This window comes from Lotus japonicus, chromosome 4 (genome assembly GCF_012489685.1).
Source record: "Lotus japonicus ecotype B-129 chromosome 4, LjGifu_v1.2".
NCBI classification, from domain to species: domain Eukaryota; kingdom Viridiplantae; phylum Streptophyta; class Magnoliopsida; order Fabales; family Fabaceae; genus Lotus; species Lotus japonicus.
Window position 1 is genome coordinate 42,281,489 of NC_080044.1, and position 22,998 is coordinate 42,304,486.

General features: G+C 39.3%; 1 protein-coding gene across 5 annotated transcripts; it reads left to right on the forward strand.

The window, feature by feature from the left end:
- The first annotated feature begins 9,160 nt into the window (after positions 1 to 9,160).
- Positions 9,161 to 15,018, forward strand: LOC130710657 (uncharacterized). 5 transcript variants are annotated; one of them, XM_057559997.1, is made up of 8 exons: positions 9,162 to 9,696; positions 9,999 to 10,156; positions 10,953 to 11,196; positions 12,252 to 12,584; positions 12,662 to 12,919; positions 13,001 to 13,456; positions 13,559 to 13,727; positions 14,563 to 15,018. In XM_057559997.1, the coding sequence occupies exons 3-6, from the start codon at positions 11,158 to 11,160 to the stop codon at positions 13,268 to 13,270; spliced, it is 900 nt and encodes a 299-aa protein (XP_057415980.1). In that variant the 5' UTR covers positions 9,162 to 9,696; positions 9,999 to 10,156; positions 10,953 to 11,157; the 3' UTR covers positions 13,271 to 13,456; positions 13,559 to 13,727; positions 14,563 to 15,018. The 5 variants fall into 5 exon arrangements, 3 of the variants coding, with proteins under 3 accessions (XP_057415980.1, XP_057415979.1, XP_057415978.1); XR_009010403.1 differs by having other exon boundaries at positions 9,161 to 9,696; positions 9,999 to 11,209; XM_057559996.1 differs by having other exon boundaries at positions 9,923 to 11,196.
- The last annotated feature ends 7,980 nt before the right edge of the window (positions 15,019 to 22,998 follow it).

The window sequence follows — 22,998 nt, forward strand, 5'->3', positions numbered from 1 at the left end:
AAGGCTTTGATTGTGAAGGAGCTTTAGGAGATAACTCTGGAGAACCTACAGGTGAGGGCATCTCACTGAATCTCTAGTTAATGCTTAGGGTCGATGCTCTCGACATTTTTTACTGTTTATGCACTGGATTGTGTGTGATTGGAAAATGTTTTCTGAGGCTTCGGCTGACAATGTAGATGATTCATCTACTGAATGTTTTTGAGATTGACTTACATGCTATGTGCTATGTGGGTAATCTAGGATGTGTGGTGCATGCTTTATATGCTAAATGCTAAGTGTTTATAATGAGATTTATTGATATATGACATGTTGTTGATTGTGATGATTTAAATATGCTTTACACTGGAAATCTGAGATTCTGAATGGTGAGAATAGCGGGCAGGTCATGCCGATTTTATTTTGAGAGTTTTGAGAAAGTTTGATAGGACGAATGAGATTCGGGCCTTGTATAGGGTTTATGGATCGAGACATTCTCTGGAGTCATTTGGGGATTCGAAGATCCCGAGAACTTATAGGATTCGCGATAAGACTAAAGGGATAATTATTTTGTAAAGAAAACTCATAAGACATTAAACAACCTCTAAATCTTTAAGTAATGGTATAAATCTCGAAAGGAGGCTTTGGATGCAAATCATAGTTTTGGAAAACGAGAAGTGTCGTCGGATCCAAGTGTTGAGTCTGTTGTTGATGTGCTGTTGGAGCAGCGTTTGTTGTTGTGCTGTTGGAGCAGCGTTGGTTGTTGTGCTGTTGGAGCAGCGATGTTGTTGGGCTATCCTGGGGATAAGTCCGGGAAACCGTTAGTTTCCGAGAGTATGATACTCTGTGCTCGCTGAGCAGTTGTGACCATCGGATTGAGATGAGTCGGATGATTTGGAGATCATCGTGGGTTATGTGTTGGCGTGAAGTGTGTCTTTTGTCGCAGAATCGACTTTACCTTAGGGTAAGCCTTTAGAAACTTTAATTTACCTAGAACACGTGACGACGTGTCGAGTGAGATTCGGAGACGTTGTTTGACTAATCATCCTGCATTCATGCAACATTAATGAGGTATTAACACAGGACGTACTCTGGACCTCGTCGGTTTCCAAAATGGTCATAAGACCCGGAATGCCGTGAAAGAGCGTTTATAGACGTCTCTTGTAGCAGACCGAAATGGCAGACCTACGGGTTTACTGCTGATCTGGCTACCTTGGTTTGGTGTAAGAGACACGCGGGCAGAATGGTCCCACCGTTGCTGGTGCTAGGATTGATCCGGTTGATGTCCATCCCAGAGGCACGCGAGCAGAAATGGTCCCACCGTTGCTGGTGCTAGGATTGACTCGTTGATGTCCATACCTATGTTTGGTGTAAGAGACACGCGGGCAGAATGGTTCCACCGTTGCTGGTGCTAGGATTGATCCGTTTGATGTCCATCCGTTCCGGATTGCATATTGGTTGACTGGGTTAACCTGCATATCATTTCATGCGACATGCATACTGACTTAGTTGATGAGTGTGTTTGATACTTGTTAGTTCTACTTGATGCATGTTAACTATGTTTTACTGTCGTTATATTCTTTGTGGAATAATGCAACCCTAGGATGTTATCCCTAGTTATAAGCCTAAGTGGCTAATCTTTTAATGGTATCTATTGGTGGTATTATTTATATAATTCTTTGGAGTTGACCCTCGCGTCTTCTGTGTGTGCTTTGGCGAACAAACGCCCTTTGTCAGATCTCTTTGGCGGGCTGATTCATGATGGTTCATCCTTCGGGAGGAACTAGGGTTGAGATGCAGGAACTGGAGCGTATCGCGGTTGCGAGAGGAGGACGGATGGTGTATGTAGACTAGGTCGTTCTGGATTTCGAATTCGGACGACGATCATGTTAGCACGTAGGACTGAGTGTTAGTGTGAGCTCCTCGGGATGGGATTAGTGTAGGAGTAGAGTCTTAGCTCTAAACATCATTTGTTTTCTTTGGGAACAGGGTAGTTTCCCACCTATAGCTTTTTGTGTGATTTCTTTACGGGAATCACAGAGAGTTGGTTGGACTTAGGGGGTCGTATTTTCAGACCATTGGGTCAACTTATTCTCAGTTTTGAGGGATGGTGTTGCGGACACTTCACCCTTTCATTCGGTTTGTGCATATTGCCTACGGGCGTTACATCTTTTTCTTTCCGTCACTGGAGGTTGCTCGTGACGAGGTTGTTACTTACAGCGGGGGCTGTTTATATATTGTATATTAGTTTTATTACCTTTCGCATTTGGGTTTTATTTAATTCAGTCTTGTCTTAGTTATTATCGAAAAAAAAAATATTCACGTTTTTCCGCATTAAGTTTCTTTTGGTTACTAAAGTGACGCCACCGAAATCGGGGTGTTACAAAAAATGAAGGTGGAAAGTACATCTTAAGATCACACAAAGTTGTAGCAATTTGTCTTTGCAATGCTGATAACTTAGAATGGTCAATCACTTTGCTGCAAATTGCCTTGAAGAAGAGACACAATCTTGTAATGGAATCTCGCACTTTTTCTGGCAAAATGGAGCGTAAAGCCACAGGTAACAAGTTCTCCATAAGAACATGACAATCATGAGTCTTCAGTCCCTTTAACTTAAGGTCTTTCATTGATACGAGGTTCTTAATATTTGAAGAGTAGCCGTGTGGAACTTTAACCCCACTAAGAAATTTACACAAAGCAATTTTCTCTTTCCTGCTTAGGGTATAGGCTGCTGGAGGTAGATACGTACGTTTCCCCTTCTTCACCGGTCTTAATTCTTTTCTTATGCCCATGCTAACCAAATCAGGTCTTGCATTGATGCTATCATTAGTCTTGCCCGACACATTTAGCAAAGTACCAATAACACTTTCAAAAACATTCTTCTCAATATGCATCACATCAAGAAAATGTCTCACATTAAGTGACTCCCAATATGGCAACTCAAAGAAAATTGACTTTTTCTTCCATCTACATTTAGGAATCTGTTTTTTGAAAGTCTTGCCAAATTTACACTTCACATTCTTCACCTTGGCAAACAGATCACTACCCTTCAATGGCTTTCTAGCTCTACCTTCTTCTTTTTTACCATTGCAAGCTTTTGTCCACCCCCGATAACGATGTGTTGTTCGCAAGAATCTATGATGCCCGAGGAAAACATTCTTCTTACAATGTTCTAATCGCATTGAAGTTGTATCCTCTTCACATATAGGGCATGCAAGTTTTCCTTTTACACTATATCCCGACAAGTTGCCATATGCCGGAAAATCATTGATCGTACCAAACAACATTGCCCTCAACCTGAAAGTTTCTTCCCTTGACCCATCAAACACCTCCACCCCTACCTCCCATAATTTCTTCAGATCTTCAATTAAAGGAGATAAGTATATGTCTATATCATTTCCAGGTTGTTGAGGCTCAGAAATTAACATTGATAACATCATATACTTGCGCTTCATACAAAGCCAAGGAGGAAGGTTATAGATCACTAGTATCACCGGCCACGTACTGTGAGTGCTACTTTGGAGGCTATGTGGATTTATTCCATCGGTAGACAATGCAAGCCGTAGGTTTCTTTCCTCTTTGCCAAATTCAGAATAGTCAAAATCAATTTTGCTCCATTGGGGAGAATCTGCCGGGTGTCGAAGCATTCCATCTCCTTCTCCTCTATATTTATGCCAAGTCAATTGTTTTGCAACTTCTGCACTGCGGTACATGCGCCTAAATCTAGATATTATAGGGAAATACCATAACACTTTTAAAGGACTTGAATTTTCCTTCTTATATCGTGGAGCTTTACATTTGGGACATGACTTAAGAGATTCATATTCATTTCGAAATAATATGCAATCATTAGGACATGCGTGAATCTTCTCATAACTCATTCCAATAGAGCACAACATTTGTTTAGCCTCATATGCTCGACCGGGAAGAACGTTTTCCGCTGGAAGCATATCTTTTAAGAGTGTTAGTAGGTTGGTGAAGCTCGTATCAATCCATCCATTGGCAGCTTTCAAGTTGTACAGCTTTAAGACCGCACATAGTCATGTGTATTTAGTGCATCCGTCATAAAGAGGTGTCTCCACATCATTTTTCAGCCTCTCGAACATTTGAGGACAATCACGAAGATCCTCTTCAACCGCCTTCGCCATTTCATCAACACGGTCACCCTCACATGCATCTTCCTCTGCTCCAAATGAGGCAGATCTCACACTATCTGCTGCATCACTAGAATCAAATCTGGACTCACCATGATTTGACCAACATATATAGTTTTTATCAATTCCCTTGCGAATTAGATGGTCTTCTAATTCAAGAGGATTAACTCGAATACCATGCCAACAAACTAAACAAGGGCATAACAAACTATTTGGGTTCTTTGCATTTTGAACCGCAAATTTAACAAACTCTTTCACCCCGGCAGCATATTCATCGGATAAGCGATTAGCAAACATCCATTTACGGTCCATACCTACGTGGTGGACAAAGGTTAATGTCTTCATGCTCAAAAAACTCTTTAGTTTGGGTGAAAACATTGATATTTAACAATCCATGTGATTGACCTCTATGAGCTCATTTAGTAAACATTATTGCAAAAGTTAAAAAAGAAAAGAAATACTGTTTTCACTCCTATCCCATTCTGTTTTTGATAATATTAAACTTGCACATCAATTGTAGCAATAAACTAATTCACCCCTCTCCCATTCCAACACAGTCAAAATTCAAAAGAAAAGAAATACATGCCCAATTACAGATAAAGTATTCATTATGAGTTAAGTGCTAAAAAAAGTAGGGTGTAGAGGAAAGAGTGAAACCTGGATATTTAGAATCAGACTGGTCCTCTAAGTCAGTGGAAACCAGTTTGGCTCTTCAATCTACAACTTCGAATAAATCTATTCAAACAGAGCCAAAAGCAATAATCAAGGCCCAGAGCAGCACAAAATAACACATCAACAACATCAAAATAATGCCATCAGCAACATCAAAATAATGCCAGCAGCAACATAAAATTGGGAAAAAACAGGGCCATTGACAACAGCAACATTAAATCCATTTGTTAGTTTTTTGGTTATTATAGCTATAGAGAATTGTTACCAGCTTAAATTAGAGTTGACATGCACTGAAAAGTCTTCAAACGATAAGGGAAAATTACAAGTTAGAGCAGAAAAATATTTTTCACAATTTGAAAGAAATAACAATCTCTAAATACATGAAAATAATAGTTATACTCTTCTTTTGTAAGAGGAGAATACATCCTAAGAGAATTTCTCTTGAGACTCAATGGCTATTGGGCAACTTATTCCTCTTGAGACTCACAAAGCAAGGCCCAAATGTACAGTAGGCTAGAAGGCTTGCAAATTTTATTCAGTGTTTTATTTATACTATCACAGCAGCCTTAAACTTTTATTCAGTCTTCAAGCATAATGAGTATTCAGTGAGAGAGGATCAAAAATCAAACATCCTAATTGAAGAAGAACAATGAGTATTGAGTGAGTGAGGAACTGAAATAAAAAAACCTACACACTATCTTGCAAGGAACATGCTTAAGAATGTTTCAGGAGTCAAAATGAAGAGAGAATACAGAGAATTCATTGAATCGAATACATAACAAAATACATAAAAACAAAGAGTACCGCTTTAACTAGAAGAGTTCTTTTTTTTAAGGCCAGAAGGGGGTTGACACAGCAGAATGTTTCTTATATCTGACAGCTATACATATGACTATATATTTCAGAGAAAACTTGCACATTGTCTTGTAACTTGTACGATGTGTAAGGTGGTTAAATCTAGTTTTATTCTTTTCTCAATAAATCTGGTTTTTGAATTAAAGTGGGTACTAGGTGTACCCAAAAACCAAATACAAAGATATATACCCAAAAAACAGGCCAGCAAAGACTGACAAGATGTTCCTAAGTCTACTGCTAAAAAAGAAAAGCCTACCCCTTTAAGACTACATGACAGCAGACATCACTAGAGAGTGCAGGGGGAAATACATGACAGATTCTCAAAACAGCAGTTACAAGCAAAAAATGCAGGGGAATAAACACATAGATCCAGTCCTCAGATGTTGTTTCCATACTCCAATCTGAGCAGTGAAACACAACAGCACAAGGCTAGGAAAGGCTAACCAGTTCAATCTAAAAAACATAAAAACATTGGAGGGTGAAACCCCAATTACGTGATTCAATTTTGTTTTCCTTATTGCAATTTTGACAACTATTCATGACTAACTAACTGAAAAGGCTAACCAGTTCAATATGAAAAACATAAAAACATTGGAGGGTGAAACCCCAATTACGTGATTCAATTTTGTTTTCCTTATTGCAATTTTGACAACTATTCATGACTAACTAACTGCAACTTCATAGATTGTAAATGTAGAGATACCAATCACTGCTATAATTTTGATTGTTCTACAATCTTGCAAGGAACATAACAAGAGGGAGATGAGAAAGGTACATGTGGATGGTACTTGCAGTGAGAACGGTGACGGAGAACGGAGACGGCGTGACGGCGAACAGCTAGTGTGAACGACGAAGCGAGAGGGAGATCATTGAGAACGAGATGGAGAGGAAGAGAGGGAAATCGTGTTCTCGTACGTGTTCTTGAACTGAAGTGAGGCGAGGAGAAGAGGGAAATCGTGTTCGCGGAGGAGAAGAGGGAAATCGTGAGGAGAAAGATGATTTCGTTAGTGCCGGTTAGGGTTCTTCAACATTCTTCTCAGGTGAGTCTTTGCCACTCTCATCGAGGGTTAGGGTTCTGCTGGGGTGGAGAGTGCGTGGTGTGGGAGGGAAAAAAATTGGAGTGGAGCCAGATTGTTAATTTGCTGGGGTTTCTAAAAAAACATAGCCTATTGCCACGGTTCCTAAAAATAATAATAAAATATTTCCCCATTTTGCCACGGTTCCGTGTATAACCGTGGCAACTGACCTTTTGCCAAGGTTCCGCCTATAACCGTGGCAATTGGGGCGTGGCAAAAAGCCATTTCTGTAGTAGTGATTATTATTATATGTATGGATTATGGGTTGGGTTGGATGTATTTGAACTGAATCCGAAATCCGATCCGAACTTGGTTGGGTTGTAGTAAAATCCATTCGACTAACCCGATTGCCCGATCCAACCCGCATTTTTTCTATTGGATCGGATTGGGTTGGGCGGGTTCATTGGATTTACCCGGCCCATGTTCACCCCTACATTTAAGGATCAAACTATGAACTACTATCTCCGTTCCAAAACTATTGTAGTTTAAGGGTTATGCACAAAGATTAAGAATTTATTAATTAATGTTATAATTTGACTGAAACACTCTTATTTGATATGAGTTATATGAAAGAGAGAGAATGAAAATCATTGGTCAACTAATTGGTGAGAATTGTGATTGGTGGAATTAAGAGGTGATACTTGGGTGATGTAATATTAAATGAGGGCATGAATGGAAGAGAATGAGATAAAGTGCTTTGGATATGTAAAACAACAATGGTTTTAGAACAAAATAAAAAAGTTAAAACTACAATAGTTTTAGAACGGAGGGAGTAGCAGATACTTAAGAAATACAACCATCTACCAATTATATTAGATTTTTGTGTTGACCAACACATATTTAAAACAATATTTAAATGTAATGTAAGTATATGTATTTAAAAATTATAAAAATATATGAAGACATATTTATTTCACAAAAGTTTGCACTCACACAATTATTTTCAAACCAATCCCACCTAATATTTGGAAGTTTTTGTTCATTTATTGTGAAGGTTGGTCAGCACTCATGAGCTAGCACTCGTGGGTTTGTCTTATTTTCCAGTGACATAAAAAAGATGTACGTCCGCAATGCAAGGCAGAGGTGAGAGTCCCAAGTCTCTTCTGATAAACTGGTCAGAGTCTAAGAGTGAGAGAGCCCTGACCGAAGCAGAAGCAGATCCTCTTTCTTTTTGTTACTATCTTTGACCAACACAGCGTGTATCTCTGGCTGAAAAGCCTAATATTCCGCTAGCTGACCTCTTTTTTTTCAAGGCTGGTTGTCATTACCTATCCTTTTTACAGTTTTTAGGAATTTCTAACTTTTAAGCCTTGCGCTAGGGATAATGCAGGTTTTTTCACAACCATAAAAGCATTTTCAATGCCTTGTAGTTGATACTTGATCCAAAATATTTGATTTTATATATAGGTACGGAGGGAGTACATAGAATAAACAGCATAAGTAACGCTTTACTTCAATTGCAGTACTTTATTTGATTTTTATTTAGGTCTCACAATATACCCAATAATTATACATTTATATTTTTTATTACAATGCACAATTTGATAGGATCTCATATTTTACTCTAATTCAATGCTAGTTGAAGTGTGAAAAAGAAAAAATTAACTTGTATTTATGATCTTAGTGGGAAGGGTCGCTAGTTGAAGATACTGTTCTAATATAAACGTAAGGCTTATATAATATACGTAATTTAGCCGTTTTTAAATTTCTATTTGTCAAATACATCTTATCACAATTTAGCCGTTTTTAAATTTTTTTACACCAAAGTATCCACCACGAAAATAGTGATTAATTTTATTGTAAAATTAAGGGTACTTGCTTACAGTAATAACTGATACTCCATCTGTTCCTATTTAACTGTTCTGGAAGAGAAGAAACACACATATTAATTAAGAAGTGCAATTAATTTTGTTACTTTCACTACGCCAGAATTGGGATTCTACAGCGCCTATTCTAAAGCGCTTAATAATGGAAACGCTTTAAAAGATATCGCGAACCAATATTAAATCGCTCTTTTAATTGAGCGCTTTAAAATATTGCACATTTCATAGCGCTTCATACTCCGTAAGGCTTTAAGAAAAAATCTCTGACTCTTTACAGCGCTTATTTCAGAAAACGCTTTATAAAACATTGTCCATTTTACATCGCTTGATTTGGAAAAACGCTTTAAGTAGTAATTTAAAACGCTTAAGATATCAAACGCTTTATGAAATATAGTTCATTCTACAACGGTTTCACTGGGAAACGCTTTAAGTGAGGATCTCTCATTCTCTAAAGCGCTTGTGACAGGAAGTGCTTTAAAACATAAAGATCATTTTAGAACGTTTTACAAAGAAAACGCTTTAAGTAATAGACATTGATCTTTAAAGTGCTTTATATATTAAAACGCTTTAAAAAACACAATTCATTTAAAAAAAGTTATCCTCTTCAAAACGCAAAGAGACCTATTGTGCAGTAGACTATCACGTTAGGCTATGGTTTTTTTTTGCTCTGACTCAAGAGGTTGACCCCAGAACCCACCGATTGAAGAAAACACCATCCGCGGCAAAACCCGGTTCCTCGCCGGCACGATCTATGAAGCTCTTGCCCCGGGACCCTCTCTTGCTCCGGCGCCAGCTCCGGGACCTGGTGGCCCCCACCACCACTTCAACGGCGAGGCGCAGGTGAAGGATTTCATCCAAACCCTGCTTCACTACGGCGGGTACAACGAGATGGCTGACATTCTGGTGAACCTGATGTCGTTGGCTACTGAAATGGGTCGTTTGGTGTCGGAGGGTTATGTTCTCACTGTATTAGCTCCGAACGATGAGGCCATGGCGAAGCTGACGACGGAGCAGCTGAGCGAACCGGGTGCGCCGGAGCAGATGTCAGGGGATTGACGGGGGTTTTGTTTCCGGTGGAGGAGGTTAAACCCGATTCGCAAACGGGTCAACCCGCTAAAGTGGTGGTTAAGCATAGAAGAGGTATGTTGTTTTTTCTCTACCTGTGGTTTAGTGGACTTTGTTTCGATCTCTTGGCTTGTTTAACCTTGTTGAATGGACTACATATATAGTTTTGTTTAATTAGATTTTAAATTGGTGTTAATTTCGGGAAGTTTGTTGAAGTTATGGTTTGAGATTATAACAAAGTTATCTCATAAAACAAATTTATCTCATAAAACAAATTTTCCCCACTCTTCCACTTTCTTAGAAACCGTATACGCACACTCCTGTACTCTCTCATCTCACCCGCTGAAAAGCTCCAATTTTCTTTTGCGCGGGATCAGTTTTTGCGAGAAGCTCTCTGCGAGAAGGCTCGAGGAGAGGGATTCAGGAAGCTCTAAGCATTACAAGCACCTCTGGCTGTCTTTTGCGTGTGGGAAGTCAAGCTGTGGCAAGGGAACCAGATTGTGTAGAGTCCTCTCTTTATCTCTAGTCACCAAAGGTAATCACTTTCTCTCCCAAACCCATTGCATTGTCTTGATTTTATACTATGTCACTCAAGTGTGTCTCTTGCTTTTGACATACAAAAGAATTAAGTTTGGGGGTTTGTCTTTCTGAACTTCTGTTTCTCTAAGGAAGTAACATATCTGGTTGTATTTTGCTGTGGTTGGATATTCTGGGGGTCTGAGTTGGTGGTTGAATTTAACCTTAGTAGGAGCTGAGGTTTGGTGTTGTGCTAATGTGTGCAGGACACCTCTGATTGAACCCAATTGCTTTTTTTTTTTGGGTAAGCAAAAATATATATTGAAAGAGAGTACTAGGGGTACTCTAACCCAAGTAAAGAAGGATAAATACAAGAGGTACAGGAGAAAACCAAAGCAAAGAAAACAAAAAAACTGGCACCGATTCCAGCCCACTAACAGATACAAAAAAATAGATTTTCAAAGCATAGGCATTGCTGCTATCTGCTATCTGAAGATGCCTATTCAAATATCACAAAATTCCTCAACAATTCAGATCAAAATCAGTAAGCAGTAATTATGTTTTGAAGTTGCATCTGTTATGGTGAGGTTGTCCTTCACCCTTTCAATTGGCTGGGTTCTTTGTGCCTTTAGATTGTAGGGCTTGGGTGACTATCCATTGTAATTTAAGGCTTAATGTTTTTTATTAAAGTTGGAGGATTCAGCGCAAGTGTGGGAATGGTTTTTCTAATGTCTCCTTAGTTTTTCTTTTTCTATTTGGCTTATCTTGCAACTTATTCGTGGGAACCATTTGCTGATTAATTATGTCCAATGTAGTTTTAATTTGATAGATTGAGAAATATGGATCGAGAATGGATGTCTGCCAATCGTTTGTCTCAGGAATATGAGGATGGAGTGAAAATGTTTATTAGGTTTGCAGTTGAGCATGAAGAAGACCCTACCAGAATTGTATGCCCTTGCTTAAAATGTTGTTTTGCAAAGCGAATTAGTGCGGCTGATTTGGAAGATCATTTGATAATGTATGGAATTGATCAAAGTTATAAATGTTGGACAAGGCATGGTGAGACAATTGTGTAAGTAGATAGCAGTTTTGACCACTGATACAACTCATTTCTTGGATGAGAATTTTTCCTGTTTTTGTTGTTATCCACCGTTGTTGAACATGTTGTGCTTCACATGTAGTTTTTTTATTTTATTTTTACTGATAGAGAGAAGCTCTAATTTTGCTTGCCATGTTCGGTATTTTCAATTTTTTTTTACTATGGGGTATCTTGTTTTGCATCGCTTTTTAGTTTTGTTTTTTTATCCTAATCTTTTCCCAGGTTGTTTGCTGCTGTATAGATTGAACCCTCTCTGGTCTTTATCCTAATCTTTTCCCAGGCTGTTTGCTGTTGTATCTTGGCTTACTAGTTTGCTGGTTTTTTACTGGTTTTTACTGGTATATTTGAGCAATTCTTGACTGTGAGTTTGCTGGGTTTTTTACTGGTATATATGAGCTGTTATGGACTATGAGTTTGCTGGTTTTTACTGGTATATTTGAGCAATTCTTGACTGTGAGTCTGCTGGTTTTTTTACTGGTATATATAAGCTGTTATGGACTGAGTCTGCTGGTTTTTTTACTGGTTTTTACTGGCATATATGTGCTGTTACTGACTGTGGCTAGTCTAATTCGGAGGCTGGCTTTAAGGGCAGATTGCTTTTGTGAGGGTCACGGTGATGGTTAGCTAGTTTTTGAGGATGGTATCTCTCAATTATGTTCTCTGATGCTTCAGTTTGCTGCCCCTGTTCAGATGAAGATTGATCTTGCTGCTGCTGCTTTTTATTTCGTCATTTTCCCTCTTTTTTACTGTTTTCTCTTTACTCTTCTAGCTATTGTCTAGTTTCTTTGCTGTTGTTATTTCTTTTGCTATTGTTGCTTTGCTCTTTACTCTTCTAGCTATAGTATGTTTTTACTTGGGTTCACCTTGCATGCACTGATAAGATTAGAAAAACTAATCAGTTGCTTGAGAAAGATAGTGTGTTCATTACTGTAAGTTCTTAAGATACTTGTTATCAAAAAAATATTTGTTTACTATATTCTCCATACCTTTATATTTTCTCATTTATATGTGCCAGGAGAACTTGTCACAATCTGTACCAAAGGATGAGTTACAAGACGATCCCCGTCAGGACATACTTGCTAGAGCATTAAATGTCCCTGAGTACCCTGGTCGTGTCAGGGCTGCAGGGCTTGGAGTTTGCCAAAAACGATACTTCTCGGGTAAAAAGCGCAGAAGAATGAATCCTACCGTTGAGGAAATGGATGACTTAAAAGCTCAGCTACAACAAATGAAAACTATGATGTGTGAAATGAGCAAAAAATTGAATGATAAAGAAGCAATGGACAAACAACAATCTGATTTGGTTGTTGCTAGTGTTAAAGATAGTGCTTCTTACCACATTCCTAAGGTATTAATTTTTCTAATAAGTATTGCAGTCTTATTGAATTGCGCTCTAAAATTCTCTTTATTTATGTTTTGACTTAGGGAACATCTCCATGCGATTTAAAGTTGTCAACCCCAACACATCGCGTGGTTGGGAAGGGGCAAGTATTTAATGTTGAAGGAGCCACGTTACATAATAAGCCGTTGCCGCTGAACCATATTAAGGTTCTTATGGAGATTGCTGTTGAGCCAAATGCAAATTTGCCAGTACCCGATGATTATGAAGGCAACACAAAAGTTGGTCAGGCAATTGGAACATTTTTAGCTTGGCCAATCAACCTCATTGGTCTCTGCAATACGGTATATAAATTCTTTATAATCTACTTGATAAACATATTTATTATTTTAAGCATGACTAATTTGTTCAACTTAAAATTGCAGAAACCTACACATGATAAAGGAAAGGCTGACCTGCCGACCCATACAAGTGAATCAATTTCAACACCTAAAAAGAAGAAAAAGATTGACTCCAAGAAACCTTCCCCTGCAAAAAATTCATTGTTTGTGATGCCTAGAAAGAAACCAGGAGTGTCGAAAATTCAAAAGCCCTTTCCTGCACAAAAGTCGACAGTTGTGGCATCTAACAAGAAACAAGGACAGGTGAATAATCAGAGGCCACCCTGCGCAGAAGCCCTTCCACGGAGTTGGTGAGACCACCCCACATTGTACTTACCTTTCTATACATGTTGGTAAGATGGACCCTGACCACCCACGACACATAGTCATGGAAGAAGAAATAATTGGTCAACCATATGATGAATATCTTGGTGTAGATCAAATGAATGAAGTTCTTTATCATAGGTGGCTGAGTGCCTCTGTTATATGCACATATGTCAGGTAATTCATGGTTAAGTTCCTTTCAACCACATTGTGTTTAGTACTTTTAATTATTTGTTGATGGTAATACATTCACATTTTGCTTTTGGGTTTTCATGTAAGGTACTTGTATTATGAGTTGATACTTAAAACTCAAAAGACCAGTCGATTCTCATTCATGAGCCCACATCTTACAACACGTTCTCCAAGATGGACAATCACAATATGTTGCTAAGGTGCTCAGTAACTCTCAAGAGGAAGGAAAAATGTTTCTAGAACCTTGTAATGTAGAGTGAGTAACTTTTTTTAAAATTGTTAAGTATTTTCTCATATGTTTATAATTAGATCACCAAGAGAGCACTAGGTGTGCTAAAAAACCAAATACAAAAGGATCCATAGTGCCTAGATACAGAGGAAGAAAACCTTTTATATGTCTCAGAAATTATAATTATTACTTTATGTGTCAACATTTCCAGTAAAGTTTAACCTTTCTCTAGTAAAGAAGTTTAAATTTTTAAATCTACTGATTTGTCATATGCTGTAGAGTCTCTTTTTAGTTTATTATCTGTATCATCTCCTTTTCTTTTGTTTTTCTTATTAAACTTATCACTTAGTACTGATGAATCTATGGTTGGTTCTCGAAGAAAACTATTATGAAATGATGATGAGTGTAGATTTTGGCAAGAATGAGGTAGAGGTAATACTGGTAGTGTGTTCTGTTGAATTTTTATCTATAGCATTCACACTAATTACTTCCAATTACACAAAGGTGACCAATACCAAATGTTAATATTTCTTACTTTTTCATATACCTCTATTTGAATGATAAACAATGTAGGCAAACATGTCACTTTTAATGACCCATCAAATATACTTTGAACTTTTGTGTATACAGTTATAGTTTAATTTTATTGTTTATTGTATTTTGAGTATTATACTTCAATTATTTTAAGTTCTATGGTGCAAGGCATGTTATATGTTATGGTGAACACCGAGGATTATAATTTGTTTTGCCCATAGTAATATGCTGCTTGCACTTCAAGGGTGGTGCTTTGGATGGGTTGCTTCTTAGTTGGGTTGGTTGTGCTATTTTTACTGGGTGTTTACTGCTGTTTTTTTTTTTGCAGGTTTTTTGCTGGTTTTTATGAGTGAGGGGTGGCAGTGTGGCTTCGAGGTTGAGTATGGCTCTAGGTGTGTACTGCTTCGTTCATTATCTTCATGTCTATAGTAGGTTTTTCTCTACTTCAGATTGAAGATTTACATGGTAGTGTGGCTTGTGGTTGATGGCAATGGTGATATAGAAGTTGTGCTAACAAGCATCCATGCGTTGGCTTTGGTTTTCTCTAGGTTTAGTTTGTGTTTTTGTATATATTTGGGGTTGTCTAGTTATTTTTTGTTGACTTGCTTGGGAAGGAAAAGAGTACTCTTTTTCCTTCACTAGGGTTTTTCCCACTGGGTTTTTCCTAGGAAGGTTTTAATGAGGCTCTGTAGACATTTCATGTGGTGTTGGATTTGTTGTTCCCTTCTTCATGAGAGAGTTGTTCTCATGGAGTTCTTTCTATTAATAATATTTTTTATTACAATTTATTTGTTTAGTGGAAACAAATTTAGGAATTGTTTTATGTCTTAAGAATATAAAAGTATATATATGCTTGAGTACAATGCAAAAAGTATATATCCAATTTAAAACCAAGCGTTGTAAGATGTTTCATTCTAAAACGTTTTTTTTTTAATTTAAGCGTTGTAGCATGTCACATCCTATAACGCTTTTCCAAAAATGCGTTGTAGTTCATTTCTTTATCACCACGCTTGTAAGACCTGAATTTTCAGAACAAGCTAGTTTCCGACTCACGCGTAGAATCAGTGTAAGCGTGACAGGAGTTTGACATTTGAGGAAGATTAATGAAGAAGAAAGTTCAGGAATTGCTTGAGGAATGTTGCGTAGTTGTTTTCGGAGTTAGTGCGAGTCGTCTGCACACTTGCCTTAGGGCGAGCGTGTCCAGAATAGACTATTTCGCTCTTAAAGCAACGTTTTGAGTGAGATTTCGAACTCTCGGAAAATTTAAAGATTCTCTTTATTTTTCCATCGACCAGCGTTTCATTTCGGAACTCTGGACTGTACGCACGATAGGTTTCACTTTTCGGATGTCCGCCGACGCTAATTTCTTTGCTTCGAAACCCTATTTTCGAGCAATGGATGAAGACTTTTTCTATTCGGGACTTCTAACGAAGATTCCGTCCGCGTTTCCAGACTTGTTTCGACGTTTCCAATCTTTCTTCAGTTGGAAGTTTTGTCGTTTGAGCATCACAGCAAAAAGTAGTTTTTCGGGGCAGATTAACCGACACCGCTTTTGAGTTTTTCGATATCGTTTTTCCCAAATCCTAGATATTTGTTTTGAGTTCTGGAATTCTGACGCCAGAATCTCTCTTAGAATTCCATGGTGATCGTAGTGCAAAAATCGGAATCGCGAAATTTTCATTTTCCCGCGATTTCGCCTGCCTATAAATAGGCGAAAAAGCAAAATCCTCTTCATTTTCACCCATCAAGGCCGCGGTTTGTAGAGAGAGAGGGAGAGGAGAGATTTTCGCGAAACCTTGACCAATCTTCGTGCAGTTCGTCCCTACTTCTAGGTATCAAGGTAACTAACACGATTCCTACCTCTGATTGTTGTTTCTGTTGCGTTTCTGAAGTCGTTTCTGTGCTCTAAGTTTTGAGCTTTTTCTAAAATTGTCTGATTTCTCTGATTTCTCGCTTGGGTTATGTTCCTTATGTTCCCCTGAGTCTAAAACCTCTGTCAGTAAACTCTGATTGCGATTCAGTTGTCCAGGATCTGAAAAATTGACTCAAAACTCTTTTTGTCTCACATTTCGAAACTTTATTGTCGAAAAGACTTAATCTGACTTCGTGCCTTTAGGATTTGTTGTCACGGATGTCATGAGGATCGTTGCTGTCAAATTTGTTTTCAAAACTGATAACTTTGAAGTTTTGAGCCTTTATTTTGGACCAAAATGCCCCTGCGTAGTCGTATTTCGGCCCGATTGTCCGAAAATTGTTCTGACAGTTTCTTTGCCTTAGTTTTACCCTAAAACTACCTTGTAAACTGATTTGATCGAAGAAAAAGAGCCGAAGCTCTTTTCTCCTTATGGCCGTGGGCTATTTCCTAAGGGGGGGAGTTTTTCGTTTTCGAAAACTTGTCTTTTCGTACCTGATTGTCCTATTCTGAAGCTTCAATGCTTTGTCTATCGTTTATGTATTGTTTTGCGATCGAACTAATCGATTTTGTTTGGATTCTGCTTTGTTTTTCTCCGAGGTTCAGTTGAGGGAACTTTGGAAGACTTAGAGCAATTGTTTGAGGAGAACTTTGTTTGCGAAGCTGGAACAGCTCGAGGTTAGGGCAACTTACTATATATTAGCTATGACTGCATGATAGGCGTCGATAAATTCGACTTATGTTTTATCTGATGTTGTTTTTGATGATGAGTTGATGTTATGATGCTTTTCCATACTTGTGATGTTGTGCTTTTGTTGGATTGAGCGTTTGGACGCAATTTCGGAGTGGAGATTCATTGATCTGGTGATCTTTGATATTTCGGGTTGGATGAACAACCCTAGGCAAGTCCAAATGTGGGGTTTGAGACTTAGCCATATGTTGGAATTCTTAGACTTTCCCCGGGAAATGTATTTTGGGTGGTTGATCTTTGAAAACTTAGAATGATAGAGCTTTGAAAAACTAAAGACTTGGGAAACTTAGACTTTGAGAAATAAACTCATAACTTGACTAATTCGAATTAAAACAATTTTTATTAACGTTTAAGCATAGGAGAACTGAAGGGGAAAATATTTACGAAAGACGGGGAAAAGTCGACTTTGTTGTGGGTTTGGAGAGTTATCGGAATTGGGGGAAGCCACTAAGGTGAGCTATGGTGATGATTGAAAGTCACCGAGTACTCTAGTACTCTTGGGGAGTGTTGTGGAGCCGTGTTGTATTGACCGACACCTAGTGCTCTTGTTGTTTGGGCTGTGTTGTATTGACCGACACTAGACCCTTGAGTATTCTGTGGATGGAGTTGTGTTGTATTGACCGACACTTACTTCGAGTTGTGTTGTATTGACCGACACTAACTCATGGGTTTGTTGAGATTGGGTTGTGAGCTAAACACTTTCGTGGTAAGGACGATTCGTTGTTTGGCTAACCACGTTGCATTCAATCGGGTGAATAACGGGAATGGTTCACCTGTGCATATCATGGTGAATAACGGGAATGGTTCACCTTGCATTAATGATGAATAACGGGAATGGTTCATCATTCGGTGAATAACGGGAATGGTTCACCAAGGATGAATAACGGGAATGGTTCATCCAGGATGGATTTCATCCAGGATGGATAACGGGAATGGTCCATCCATAGTGAAAATGCTTCACTTGTGGCGAACGGGAACGCGTCACAAATCCGGATACATATTGTGCATTTCACGCATACATTCATGCTGACTGAGATTGTGTGCTGTTTGTTTATTGAAGCAATGTTAGAGCCATAACATGCTAGGATTGTTTATATGTATATATATCAACATATATCTATACCCCATATCACATGTTGAGTGTATATCTACTTATTGCTGTGAGTTGACCCTAGCGCCTTGGCTTTGTTTGTATGTTTGTGTTTGGGCGGTCGGCCTGCTGCCAGATGTCGATGGCCGACTGGTGTTCGATGGTCTCTCCCTCGGGGGGGATCAGATATGAGCTTGTGGATCGGGATGCCCCCACCGCTTGGGTGATCGGTGTTGTGGGTCATCGAGCGACGTATCGGGGAAGGGTCATGGAGGACCGGACTGACGAGTGTGAACATCTGACGAAAGAAGTTCTACGACGCATGGAGCTGAGCTTCAACTTGCCGTCTTCAGTTCGCCGAGGACTCGGATGTGTGAGCAGTTATGGGTTGGTCGAGTTAGGCAGGCGTCATATTTGTGTAGAGCTCTGATTCGTTTTGCTTTTGGGACGGGGTAGGTTCCCGACGCATGGCTTTTGTGTGGTTCTCTTATTGAGGGATCACAGTGAGTCAGTCGGACTATAGGGGTCTTTGCTTAGGCCATTTTGAGGCCGACTTTCTCCCAGTGGATTGTAATTATAACCTTTTCACTCACACTTCTGGATCTGTAACTATTTGCCTACGGGCACACTACTTTGGAGTCACTGCGAGTGCGCGTGACATGGGAGTGCAGCTGAGGCTGTACATGTGTATATATTTGTGTGTTGGTTAGTTTAGTGGTTGGGTTTTGTCTTTATTTTCTATTGCTTGATTTAAAAGGTATCAAACGAAAAAAAATTACCTGTTTTCAGCGTAAAGTCTATTTTTGGTTACTAAAGTGACACCTGGAAATCGGGGTGTTACATTGTGGTATCAGAGCTTAGTCGAGTCTTTTGGGAGCCTTTGGGGAATAGGTCTTCTGTGCTAGGTTGTGTGACTCTGCAAAGAGTGAAAATTGATTGTCTGCAGAGCGATTTTCGCTCTAAGTGTTTGCGTTACTACTTAATCGGATTGAGTGGTTTGTCTAGTGCTACCGTATGGCTAGTACTAATCGGACGTTTGATGAGATATAGGATGGTGGACCTTAACCGGATGGCGGGGGCAATAGCTACACTGATCGAGGCAATGATGAACCAGGCTGCGGAAGACGCTTATATGCGCGCTGAAGAGGCTGCACGTGAGCATCACCAACGACTGATGGCGACGGCGATGTATCAACAAAGAGGAATGAACCGAACAGGAGCTGGGGGACCAATAAGGTCAGGATCTCAAGGCTACAACAGAAGGGAGAGCTACCATCAGTGGGGACCGTATCAGCGTTTCAAGGGAAGAGATCTTATCTCAAGAGTCTACAAACCAACGACTGCTGATACTGGAGGGGAGCCAGTTGGTGACAAAGGTGTGACATGTACTCGTTGTGGAAAGTTTGGGCATTTTGCTAACAAGTGCTCAGTGACTGGACGGAGATGCTTCAAGTGTAACCGAGAGGGGCATCTAGCTGTGAACTGCAAGACACCCCAGGAGGAAACGTCTGATAGTAAGATGAAAGGGAATGATGCTACCGAAGGGACAGGAAACAAGAATTCGGGAAGAGCAGTGACGTGTTACAGGTGCAGGGAAGTAGGGCACTATGCTAGTAAGTGCAAGACCAAAGAAAGTCTATGCTTCAATTGCAACCAACCGGGACATTTCTCCCAAGATTGCAAGGCACTCAGGGGCGAATCATCAGGGAATGTTGGGAAAGGAAAACAACTTGCTACAGAGGAAAGGATTCATATCAAGGGAGGAGCAAGAGTTGAGGAGTCGAACGAGGAAGAACGTGGGAACGATGGTAATATTTTAACTGTTCTCGTATTCTAGAATAACTTACTCTTTTATATTCAAGCGAGTGTGACGCGCCTAACTTGTATTTACTACTTAGACTATGATCCTATGATTATTATCCCTAGTAGGACCTTATTCGAAGTTGCTCGTGATTTAACTATAGAGGTTACACGAGATCTAGAATAGCACGCGGAGCTAGGGAGTTGTTTTACCGAGGCGTTGATAAGGAAGCTAGGATCTCAGGGAAATTCCTTATGGGTACGAATCGTAGGATTTTAGGGCGTTTAGTTTTGAAGCGGAGTCGTTAGAGGATCTTTCGGCAAAAGGGATTCATTCGACCGAGTGTTTCACCATGGGGAGCGCCAGTGCTTTTAGTCAAGAAGAAGGACGGAAGGTCGAGATCGTGGGTGGATTATCGACAATTGAACAAGGCGACGATCAAGAACAGATACCCGTTGCCGAGGATAGATGATTTGATGGACCAACTACGAGGGGCTACCGTATTTTCCAAGATAGATTTGAGGTCAGGCTATCGTCGGATCAGAGTGAAGATTGAGGATATACCGAAGACTGCTTTCAGGACACGTTAAGGACACTACGAGTACCTAGTGATGCCGTTTGGAGTGACGAATGTACCTGCTGTTTTCATGGATTACATGAACCGCATCTTTCAGGAGTTCTTAGATCGGCGTGTGGTGGTGTTTATTGAGGACATATTGATCTATTCGAAGGACGCGAATAAACATGAAGGACATTTGCGCCAAGTTTTACAATTGTTGAGAGAGAAAAAGCTGTATGCGAACCCTTCCAAGTGTGAATTCTGGCTGGAGGAAGTCAATTTCTTAGGCCATGCTATCTCGAAGGAGGGCATAGCTGTGGATCCGGCGAAAGTGGAGACTGTTTTGGCTTGGAAGCAACCGAAGATGGTGACAGAGATCAGAAGTTCTGTGGATTTAGCTGGATATTATAGACGCTTCATTGAGGGATTTGCCAAGATTGTTGGACCTTTGACTCAATTGACGAGGAAGGATTAATCTTTTACATGGATTGAGGGTGTGTGGTTCCGTAGCGGAATCGTTAGGAACTTGATATCAGGATAATTGTGGTTATTGGATGTTAGGATCTCATTGTCTGTTCCAGTGGGTTTTTCTAAATTTCCACCTTCGATGTATTAGGCCTGATCAACCTAATATTGAGGGGGTGATATTCGGAATCACAGCTGGTTATGGACTTTGATAGAAGGACGGGTAAGATGAATTTGAATTGATTGAGGATTAGTCGGATTTGGGAGGAAAGTTCGTGTTAAGCATTTGATTGTAAAAGATTAAGATTTGAATCTGTGGAAGTCGATGAGTGTCGTACAGACATTGATTGGTTAGTTCGTGTGATTACTCCAAGTAGAGGTAGACCAAGTCAAGAGATTTAGTGCTGGAAAAGTATTAAGTAGTTTCTCGGAAGTTATGAAGTTATAGGTTATGTGATTGCTGAGTGGAATTGTTAGAGACTAAATAAGTTGGATTTAATCAGGTTTTAGATGATAGCTTGATGGTAGCAAGATTGAGAAGAATTAACTCTGAACTAGATTGTTATAGTCGAGTTCGAGGAATAAGTTTTGCTAAGCGTTTGATTAATATGTGGAGACATTATAGTCTTAAGAGATGAATTTTCGCTTGAAAAGTGTTGAATTAATGATTAAGTTGGAGAAAGAAAGTTTTAGCATAAGTTGAATACTTGAGGTTGTTGATATGGATTCCAAAGAAATATGCTGAGATTACTAAGTGAGATATACTAAGTTGGATTGAAATCTTAGGGTTAAGATTGAATCTTGAGAGCCGAGAATCACGTACGAGTAGGAGATCTTATGGTTGTAGGTGTGACAATAGGAGTTGAATCTTAGAAGATTGAAGACCTGAAGGTGAGTTTCGGGTTAACACCATTGAGGTGTAGTATAAGAGAGATCTTGAAGTAAGGGAATTCTGGGTTGTGTGGAGTGTTAAGGTTGGTGATCGATTGATGTTGATTATGAGGTTGCGGACATAATGACCATGTGATAAGATTTGAATGATGTTAGCATAATAAGTTATGATTATGGATATCAGGACCAAGGGGTGAGTGTGGAAGCATGACGACACTTATCAGGTCGTTGGGTAAGTGAAGGAGTTATAGTTTTTAAGAAACGGATATTCATTTAAGAAGTATTGAAGGATTAAAGGTCATTAGAGGACCAAACTTGGTGAAGGTTTAGGCTTTAAATCTATGAATTTCTATCTAAGGTGTGTACGACTCGAAGTTTGTCAGAATTTGATTGAGGGATTAAGAGGTTGATTGACAAGATGGTGATTGAGTGGCAAAAAGGAAAGTGTTAGTATTAAGATGAATACTTGAAGTTGTTATGTTTGGACAAGTTTCTTAGAGCTTAAGAGTGGATGAAACTTTGTTATGGATTTTGATGATGCATATTATGGTTAACAAGTGAATTTTACTAAGTTGAATGAGAATCCTAGGGCTAAGGTTGACCTAGTGAGCTGAGATTCATGTACACATAAGAGATTTAGTGGTGTTAGCGGCTACGATAACAGTTAAATCTCAGAATGTTGAAGGATCGGATGATAAAATGGCTAGTTAAGTCCCTTGAGGTATAGTTATGATTTAATCTTCTAGAGGATAAGTCTCGATTTGTGCGAAGTTTTAGGGATTTCAGTAAGTGTAAATAGGTTTGAGTGAGGGAAGTTCTAAGGAAGAAGACGATAATAATGGATTGTTAGATATTAAGAAGAGGATTATCTTATAAGTTGTTGATAACTTGATGTTGAAGGGGATAAGATTAGTGAAGGACAAGAAATAAGGACATAAGTCGATTTTTAATTCGAATGGTGACTAAGTAGGAGATTGATTTCATTGTGCGAGTGATGATAGTTACGAAGTTGGATGTGACGTTAATGGACTATTAGATTCCAACGCAATATTTCGTCTAGGAGTTATCGAACGGACAAGTGGAGTTTTGGACTGTAGATGAAGATCACGAGGACGAGTTGAGTATTTACCTTAAGATGACAGAGAGGCACCGAGTTTAAGAAGAATTTCGGACGACCGAAAGTAAAGAAGTAAGTGGCTAAGATTGTGCGACTGCACGGAATGCCAACCGGTATCATTTCAAGCAGAGATCCGACGCAAGTGATCGAGCCAGACGACATGAAGTTGAATGATGGT